The sequence below is a fragment of the Bos grunniens genome, chromosome 17 (genome assembly GCF_055505025.1).
Source record: "Bos grunniens cultivar Pamir isolate PY7600 chromosome 17, Bosgru_T2T1.0, whole genome shotgun sequence".
In the NCBI taxonomy this organism is placed as follows: Eukaryota; Metazoa; Chordata; class Mammalia; order Artiodactyla; family Bovidae; genus Bos; species Bos grunniens.
This window is the reverse complement of record NC_141181.1, coordinates 18835914-18846254: the sequence shown is the minus strand read 5'-3', so window position 1 is coordinate 18846254 and position 10341 is coordinate 18835914. Positions and strand designations below refer to the sequence as shown.

At 38.3% G+C, this 10341-nt stretch overlaps 1 protein-coding gene across 48 annotated transcripts in view; it reads right to left on the bottom strand.

The window, feature by feature from the left end:
• Positions 1–6526: 6526 nt before the first annotated feature.
• ELF2 (E74 like ETS transcription factor 2) overlaps positions 6527–10341 on the bottom strand; it is a 99319-nt gene continuing 95504 nt past the window's right edge. For all 48 annotated transcript variants that reach the window (XM_086346675.1, XM_086346688.1, XM_086346674.1 and 45 more), the window contains 2 exons: positions 8695–9045; positions 6527–8244 (listed from right to left, as the gene is read on the bottom strand). In XM_086346675.1, coding sequence (XP_086202801.1) covers positions 7617–8244; positions 8695–9045 — 979 coding nt within the window. In that variant the 3' untranslated portion in view covers positions 6527–7616. The remainder of the gene's footprint in view (positions 8245–8694; positions 9046–10341) is intronic.

Sequence of the window (10341 nt, the reverse complement as noted above, 5' to 3'; positions counted from 1 at the left end):
GATCAGGGAACTAGATCCCACATGCCACAGCTTAAAAAAGCTCCTGTGTGTCACAAGGAAGGACCTGGCACAGCCAAATTTTTAAAAAAATAATTGGGCCTAAAAAGCCCAAAAAATCTGAGCAAGGTCCCAGTGGGACTAAATTCTAGAAAAGAAAATAAAAACACACGCTGATAATAATAACTGATTTCAATTGGAAAGGCATCCAAAAACTGTGCTTGAATAAGGAGCTCTGAACCTTTTTATAATGACATGTATAAAAATACAGTACAGGCAGGCTTTTATCTAGAGTGGTTGGATACTGGAATGGCAAGAGGTCTGGAGCTGGGCTTATAAAAGCAAATTCTGTAGAAGGGCATGGGCTGTAAGTAAAAGGACTTAGCTGTGACCACTGTGACACTCCCTAGGGCCTCAATTTTCTCATCCAGAGTATAGCATCACACCTATCTTGTCAATCTCAGATTTGTCAGATATTTGTAAAACAATATTGTAAATTTTAGGTAAGTCATCGAGTAAAGGTTTAATGTTAAGGTCGGTGCTTAGAGTTCAAAGCAAAAAAAGGAAAGGGCACTGTACTTGATGTCCTAACAAGCCACTCTTAATCCTTCCAGTTGAAAGGGCAGATAGTGTTAATAGAAATTAAGACCCAAATAGGTGAGGGACTGTTGAGTGGCCAGATTTTTTCACCCGTTTCTCCAGACAGATAGGAGGTTGTAGGTTAGTGATTCAGTTTCAGGACAGGATGTCAACCCTACTATGACTTGTAGAGTAGAAATACCTGCCTTTGAGAGATGAAACAACAGCCACAACTCCAGGTTCACCAGATGTCTGTGGAAAGCTCACCTCTAAGAAACTATTCGTTAGGACGTAGTTGTATCCGTTCCTCTTGACAGAATGTTAGGAGAAGCCTTGCTGTTTCTAGGCTGCTACTGGTAAACCAGGAGGAAATCTCAGGATGAATTCCTGTTTGCTTTGGGTGCTGAGACATTCAAACCAAACCTTATAGCTGGATTTTAATTACTGTGACATTCTGTAGCATGTATTCCATTTCCTTTCGCGGTCCTGCCTTCTTCATGTCACTGTCTTTCTTTCATCTGCTTATTTTTGTTGACTTTTATTTGTTCTTACAATATATAAACTATCAAGTTTTTTTTTTTTAATCTAAAGCAGAGTCTAAACTGCCACATTGAGCAGATTCAGGTTTCTAGATGTAGACCACATTAGAATGCTGGAATATAATTAGAGTCCTGCATCACAGGGAGAAAAACACCAGTCAGGAGAGATGGATACCCCTGACATCTCAGATTGGTAAACCTGGAGATAACACCCAGCAAAATTCTGCAGCATTTTCTATTTAAGTTTATGAGAGCAGGGATCACTGCATGGTGAGATAGTAGATGGGAGGGAACAGAGGTTGAGGCCAGAGGAGAAGTTCTGTCTCTAGGTCTGCCACTGATTACCTGAACTGAAACTGAGTCAAGTTTTTCTGAACTTGTTTATTTACAATACAGGGAATAGACCAGGAAATCTCTTAGGTTTCTTAAAAGCATTAAAACTGATTTGCACTTCAAGACAATTTGGGTTAATTGCTGCCACTGCTCAAAAATATTTTTGAAACTTTTTGGAACAGTTTGGACATCCAGTTCTCTGAAGGTCTCAAGAAAAGTAGTGTGCACTTTAGCCGTGTTTCATTTTGCCAGGTATGGCAGTACCTACCTAGTTTAATTCACATCGGTTTCTTAATCTCAAGTGACTTCACTATTTCTAAAACTAAAACCTCCCTTGGTAGGAAAATTTGTCTCTTCTCCTTGCGTTTGTCACTCAGTCATGTCTGACTCTGTGCAACCCCATGGACTGTAGCCTGCTGGGCTCCTCTGTCCATGGGATTCTCCAGGCAAGAATAGTAGGCTCTAGGGATCAAACCCAGGTCTCCTGAATTGCAAGGCAGATTATTTACCATCTGAGCCATCAGGGATTTACCATCTGTGTCCCTAGTTAAGTATGTATAAAAATTTAGGTTCTGCTCCAAGAAGCAATTCAAAAATATTTTTTCAAACAATGGTAGCATTGGTGGCACTTAATATATAGCTTTCTGAAAGTACTTTCTTTTAAAGGACAAGGTACTAACATAGTGTACTCTTTTAAGAATTTAAAAAAACTCATCCTAATTAACTCATCTCATTAAAATGTGAGAAAACGGCTTTAGAGTCAATGAAATATACAGTATATAATACCCTAAACTACCTTTTTCTGTTGAATGTTTTAGAAAAGCTTAGATTAAGACAGATGTCTAAATGTAAAAGTTGTGACAGAGGTGTCCAAACCTGGCTGCACAATGAAATCACACTGAGATTTTTGTTTTTTAATACCAATGCCTGGCTCCCCCTTCCACACATAATTTAAGTGATAGGGGATGTGACATCGGCAAAAAATCTTCACAGGTGATTTCCAGCGTGCAGCAAAGTTACCACTATTTCAGTGAATTCATGTCCTACAACTCAAGTAATTTGCAGATTCTGTAAAACAGTTTAGTACCCACCTTTCATGCACTTATCACATCATTAAAACCTTGTAAAATAAGCAAGATTTTTTTGTTTAAACATACAATGGGAGAAAACTGCTGTTACAGTCTAAGAGTTTTGTTATGGAGCATTTTGCTTTAAATATTCATGTTTTTCTAAGTTCTTAACTTGGAAGTTGTATCATTTATTTATAAGTCCTGAACCCAGAGCATTACTGCTGAAGTGCACTGTTTAAAAAGATAGCTATAGGTACATAAAAAGTAGATAAATGTCAAATCAAATACAGCGTACCCAAAGATATTGGGGGTTTGGTTCCAGACCACTACAACGAAGCATCTCAATAAAGCATCATGTGAATTTTTGGTGACCCAGTGAACACAGAAGTGACATTTGCATGACATTAGTCTATTAAGTGCAATAATATGATCTCCAAAAAAAAAACTATGTACCTTAATTCAAAAATATTTTATTAACTCGTCATCATCTGAGCCTTTAGTGAGTCAGTTATTTTTCGCTGAAGCAGGAGGGTTTGAAATATGAATATTACCAAAGAGATGATTGCTGTTGGAATAAGGACAGTGACAGACACGTTGACAGCAGTGTTGCCACAGATCTTAGATCTGTATAAAGCAGTGTATCTGCGAAGTGCAGCCTAGTGAAATGAAGTGTGCCTGCAAGTCTCCCTGCTGCACTTGTGTTTCTGGCATGATTCAGGAGGCAGATCAGTGTACTTGCAAAGGTGGGGAAAGAGTGTCTTATTCTCAGGAGGACTGGCCGAGCTTTAACTGTGGAGGATGACAACAACGAAGGGACTGAAGGACAGGTGAACCACAAGTACAGAGGACTTGTACTATGAACAGTGAAAAGCCATGAAAAGGGAAGTTGCTGGAATGGCTGTGGAACTCAAAGTAGGGTTCCTCTTGCCTCCCCAAAGTGTGCTCTAATATAGATCACGTATGTAATGTCCTCACATAAAGCAGACCAAGAGGCTTAAAGGATCACGGGATAGGTACTTTATAAGCCCAAATATTGTTAAACCTGACTCATTTGCATACAGGGGTCAGAGCGGCTGATAATGAACCAGGTGCTATGTCCCTTACATTCTGGTTTCACAGTCATCCCCCTAATGGAACTGCCTCTTTATTGTCACTCCATCCATTTTGGTGGCTTTTTCTTTGACCTTACTTGCTTGGCCCTTCCTGGTACACTTGAGAATGTTCCCACCATATCTTGAAATGTGACCTCATCTATCCTGTTGCCTTTCTGTGAACAATCCTTGATCTCCACTTGCTGATTACTTTTCCTCTCTCCTAGCCCTTTATATACTTGATGTTTTCAATCTTTTCTCAGAGTTCACTCAGAGTAGACTACCCCTCACCTTGAATGGCTTCCAAGCCTATTTCAGAAATATTTTGATGTCTGTCACCTTCACTTCAAATTCAGGTGAAGAGAGTGGTCCAGAGAGAAGCCATCAATGACATGGCTCAACAAAGGTAGATACCTGAAATATTTGGGAAAATATATGTCAGCAGGTCTGTAGCCTGGAGATACCTAAAATGGGACAGTCAAGAGAGTTAAGACCTGGGAATGTAGGCAGATGCCAGATCAAAGGACTTTAGGTTTTTTATCTTTTTAGCATGAGATGCACTGAAGAATTTAATGCAGTCACAAAGAAGTTTATGAAAATACTCATTTTAGAAACTCAACTGGTAGCATGGAAAACAGTAGAGAGAGGCTTGAGACGACAAAGCAGTAAGGTAGGGAGGATGGGAAAGGAAGTTATTTAGAATGAACTGTCAATAGGACTTGGTGACAGATTGGATGTTGGAAGTCAAATGTCTAGAATGGCCTTCAGGTTTCTTCTGGCAAGAGTAATTGGTTGCTGGTGTAGTGTCATTTATTGAGCTAAGAGGACAGATTCTAGAAGAGAGTTCAATTGGACATTCAGGAAGAAATAACCAGTAGGTAATTAAACCCATCTTGAGACTTTCAGTCTAGCCTAAGGCAATAGATTTGATAGTAAAAACCATATGCATGGAAGAGATTATTGAACAGTTATGTTCAAGCAAAACCGTAATAGTAAATACAACTATTCTATAAAGGAAAAGACCCCATGGTAAATACTACCTTTAAATGGGAAAGCTGACATAACAAAGACTAAGAAGTCAGGCAGGAGGTACACTAGAAGAGTGGTGTCACGGGAAAACAAAGAGGAGTTTTAAGAAGTAGGCTGATGACGTGGAAAAATGAAGTATCTGTTGGATTTGACTACTGGGTTCCTGGAGACCTTGGCGGGAACTTATTCTAAGCCAGAATTAACTGCAAGCTACTGAAGAATGACGGACTGTTGGAACAAAGAAACCAAGAAGTTGTGAAAGGGGAGGAGGTGTTGAATACGAGAGAACAGCACACCTGCCTCCTTCCCAAGGCAGGTGTTCAGGATGGATGCTGGAATAAGGAGATGCTCTTACAGCAAGCCGTCCAGAAATGGAGTTCACAGCTCAGACCTCGGTTTTCTCTATAAAGAGGTATACTGGCCAGCTGATAAGCAGGATGGTGGTGAACGGCTGACTGTTGCTGGAAGATGACCCAAAGAATAAATGGGCTGACTGCTAAATCATTGTTCAAAAGCCTGGCCAGACTGGAAAATGTAGTGGCATCAAGTCATTGCTATGTGGTTCTTTGTTACAGTGGACACAAAATGCAAATACAAGTTATAATGATTAACAGAAGAGTTGCAATTAAAAGCCATACCACTGACAATTCCCATCAGAAGAAATACTCTCGTCATTACATACTGTCAACATGTATTTCTAAATCGAGACCTTAGGTGAACTTACTCTGCAAGAGACATGGAAAATGTTAAGGTAGAGTGGTAGAGGTGAGCAAGCAGCCTTGGCTTAGCCTAATGAAAACCAATTAGTAATACAGCATAGGTGGGAAAGAAATGCTCATTTAAAATATGTTTCATTAGCTATCTTCCATGTGACTTCTTGGGCTTCCCTGGTGGCTCAGATGGTAAAGACTCTGGTCTGCAATGCAGGAGACCCAGGTTCAGTCCCTGGGTTGGGAAGATCTCCTGGAGAAGGAAATGGCAATGCACTCCAGTATTCTTGCCTGGAAAACCCCATGGACAGAGGAGCCTGACGGGCTATACAGTCCATGGCGTCACAAAGAGCTGGACACGACTGAATGACTAACGCTTTTTCATGTGACTTCTTTGCCCTAGAATATTACGGGAGACATAACTCAAAAAATGAAACTGCAGTGCAAAAAAAGACAATTCAGTTATGTGTCAAGGCATATTTTGAATACAGATACAGATTTTGAAACATGAAATATTTAGGAAATGTTTTAAAAGGAGTAGAGATTGAGATTAACCCCAAATGGGATAAGAATCAATGAGCTTTTCTTTGCGCTTTTATTAAAAAGTACCATCACGTATGTTTATGGAAAAGATAAAAGATTACAAAGGGAGCTGTTATAAAAATCTGTCAACCTAAGTAGTGTCTAACCAAATGCACAATTAAAGGCCACAAATATTCAGTTTATTTAAATTTCTAAAAGATGTAAAAATAGACAACTTTTCTTTGTAGTAGAAACAGCATTATTATGTGGAGTTACGGGACCTAGTTTAGTGTGAAATGATGTTCCTCTGGTCCCTCCAGTTCCTAAAATGGCTAGAGTATTATTTGTTCTTCCTCACCCACAAAAGGTCTGATTGAGAAGCATATGGTCTGATTTGAAATATAAATTAAGTGTGGCCAACACTAAAATAGTAAACTCATTATGGTAAGTAGAACATTATAATTACATGACAATAATTAGGAAGTGGAAGCATGCAGGTTATTTGCCAAATATTAATGTAATGGAACAAAATAATTTCTTCAAGCAGCAGTTGGGAAGGAAAAATAGGACTTCTATTACTTCTTAACTAAAACAACATGTTTATATAGTAGCTTTTGAATATTGTTATAAATATCACCAGAGACCAAAACACAAGGTAAATTTCATTTCTATATTTCAGAAAACCTACTTGAATACACTTTGAAACAAGAGTACAACAAAATAGAATATACTTCAAATGTTGAATATACAAACTATTATAGTTCAAATCTGAACACTGGTACTTTCCCTCTTAAACTTCAACTAAAAAAAAAAAGGAAGAAAGAAAACTCCAGGTATTAGAGTTACCTGACAAAAATCATGCTGAGCTTTAACTTCCGAGTGACAGCAGAACTGAAACGGATATGTCTGCACAGATGCCAGGGCTAAGTGAGTGACAAACAGGCGTGTTATAGCAAAAGGCCAGAGCCAACTGTTAATTTGTCCACAATTAAGAAACTGACAGACTTAAACTACCATATAAAATGTTACATGTAAATTCTATAACAATACTGTGCTAGGTACAAGATTTTTAAAATTTTTCTTTTAATAAAAAAGCTTTACACAAACAAGCCATTAGCTTATTTCAATAAAGAAAACCGAAAATTAGTCTAAGGCCTTTGTTTTAAATCAGCTTAAGCTATATGATAAAAAAAAAAAAAAAAAAAATGCACTAGATCTTTTTTGCTAACCTCTTTCTGAAGCTTTTGGATCCATTCTTCAATTCACATTCTAAAATACCTATATTAGCAGTTTTCACATAGCACCAGTTAAGTGAGTTCTGTGTGAACACAGTAATAATTGCTGGTATGCATATAAAATGCATCAAAAATTGCTATATGTAACAACAAGATCACCCATCCCAATCCCTCCCCACTGAAAACTATATAACCTCTTACAGAGTGTTAGTGTTCCAAGTCTTAGTGTAACTTGATATTGTAGTGAGTTGCTTGGTCCCTTTCAGTCCTTTTCCTTATTGACGGGTTCAGTTGTTTCTATTGTAAGAGGCAGTTTTCTGTCAGCATCTCAATATGTAGTTCATTTCCCACTGAAACATGGGATAGGTAATTTATTTCCAGTAAGTTTGATTGTTTTCTTAAATGCATTAAAAATGTTTTAAAGTCTTCTGACTTCTGTCGATGACATCCTTGCAAATACTTATATCAGGACTATCACTAACATTCTAATGTCCATGGGAGCGCGGCTGTTTCATTTCTCACATGTTACCAATCCTTCCGTTTTCATTGTTACAGGAAGGGCAAGAGCTGAGGGCGCACTGACAACCACTACGTGGGTCACTGTCTTATTTCCATCTGCCGGTTTTTCTTCTTGTACCAGCTGCAAAGTTTTCACATCATGTTCCTGCTTTTTCGCCACTGCTTCTGATTTAACCTCTGGCCCTTTTATGACAGCGCTGATAACCCGGGGAGGAGTCTGGCCAGATGCCTGTTGAGGAGGCACTGATAGTCTCATTACAGGGGCCCCGTGAGCTATTGAAACAGGGGTGAGTGCTCTCACAGCCAGTGGGGTGCCCACAATGTTAATGCTTCCTGACCCAGTCAGATTCGACTTCGTCTGCAGTTGACACTGTGCAAGTTGCGTAGCTGGGATGGTAATAATTTTGGCAGGCTGCATGGTGATTTTGTCTCCATTTTCAGTAGAGGCTGGCATCACAGTAGGGATTGTCTGAATAACTACCTTTGGAGAGGCTGCTGTTGTCGGACTAGTGCTGGTTATTAATGGTGCACCTGCATTAACTGACTGAACTGCCACAGTTGAAATTTTCTGACCCAACGATGTCATTACAACAGGTACTTGCATTGCCACACGAACTGTCCTGGTTGATTTAAAAAAAATAAATTTGATTGTATGTCACGCTATATTATTAAATAGGTCTCTCTGAGAGAGAGAAAAAGGTGAATGCAAATCCAACATATGTAAAACTAGGGGACCCAATTTTACAGATGTACCAAAAATCTCTGAAGTTTACAGCATGAAATAACATGAGATGAATATATTTAAACATAAGCTAAATATATTTATATATATATTTAAAAGCCTACATTAAATTCCATCTATAAAATCATAAAAATCAATTCAAGTAAGAAAAGACATCTACTTTAAGAAGAATATTTTAATTAATACATTGAAAAATACCAAGCACTTTTCAAAGTCTTGACAAAGAGTCAGTTCTTAGAATACAAATATTAAAAAAGGAACATCCTAGTTTTGCCAAAGAGTTTTCTAAAAACTAAATACATTACAACTACTGGTTTCCCTCACTTACCTTGGGGCTGCTGTTGCTGATACAGATGTGGTAGTAGTGGGAGACCTGGATGAAGCATCATGACCAGGGGGAGTGATGTTCACAACTCTAGCTACACCCTTCTCTGCTCTGGAGCAGTTGAGAGGAGATGAGTTTTTCCCACCACGAACAGAAGTTGCTGCTTTTAAGAGACTTTCTGCAGACAATGATACTCGTTCTAATGATTTTTCATCAGTAGCTCCTGCTAAATCTTCACTACAGGTTTCACTTTTGTCATCATCTATAACCACTATGTTTTTCGGCATATCCTTGAACTGATATACAAGCCTCTGTCCTTCAACCTTTGCAAGGATACCCCTTTGGTAATAATATCTGTAAGGAAAAAGTATTAAATAAGTCAAGTATATTATGTTTGCCCCCCAACAATCCCCAAACAAAAATACCATGAAGAGATGCTAACAGAAACATTCACTTACTCTAGTAAGAGGTAAGGTGGGACTCCATTCAAAAGACTAAGAATTTGAAGTAGCTATGAAATTAGAACTTGGTACCATATGTCCTATAACCTTGAAATCTGTGAATTAGCTAAAAGCTCACTTTTTATTAAAGGAAGTCGTTTAACCTAAATACAGAATATATTATTGTACAGTTGGCCCTCCGTTATCTATGGGTTCCTCATCCATGGATTTAACCAACCACAGATCGAAAATGCTCAAGGAGAAAAAAATCTCCACAAGAGTTCCAAACAGCAAAACTTGGATTTGCCATGTGATAGCAACTACTTAGCATTTATACTGTGTTAGGTATTTTATCATCCACAGATGATGTAAAGTATATGGGGGGATATAAGTGGGTTACAAGCAAACACTACCCCACTTTATATGAGGGATTTTGATCATCCATGAATTTCTGGTATCCAAGGAGGGTTCTGGAGCCACACCCTTCAGATACTACTAAGGGACAACTGGATTTTACCGATACTGGTAACAATTTAGTTCTGATTTACATAGGGTATAAAAGCAACTTGGTATTATGTGGAAAAATTACCAAAACCATACTTAGTAAAAATGAATTTGTGGCATATGTGAACACTGTCACATAAACTATGTTCATTTACAAATACCCTTAATTAGAATAAGCTGTGTACATTACAAAGTTATGTGGACTCCTCAAACTGACAAAACTTAAAATTTTCATATCACAATAAATCCATTATAACAAATTTGCAAGAACTAAAGAACAAATTCAGTTTGGAAACTGTATTATGTTTGGGTTTAATTTTCTTAAAGACACACCGTTTTCCACAAATGGATTTTCCAATAGTGTTCAAATTTTAGCCATTTAGACTAAACCTCTCTCTCCATCTGCCTCCAAATCCAAGAAGTTCCTCTAGAAAACCCACCCAAATTAAAATTAAAAGCTATAATAAGTAAGAGATTTTAAGAGTTTCTCTTTAAATATCAGGTTTCCCAGGTGGTTCAGTGGTAAAGAATCCACCTTACAGGAGACACAGGAGACCTGGGTTCGATCCCTGGGTCAGAAAGATCCCCTGGAGGAAGAAATGGCAACCTAATCCAGTATTCTTGCCTGGAGAATTCCATGGACAGAGGAGCTTGGCAGGCTATAGTTCATGGGGCTGCAAAGAGTTAAGACACAACTGAGCACTCT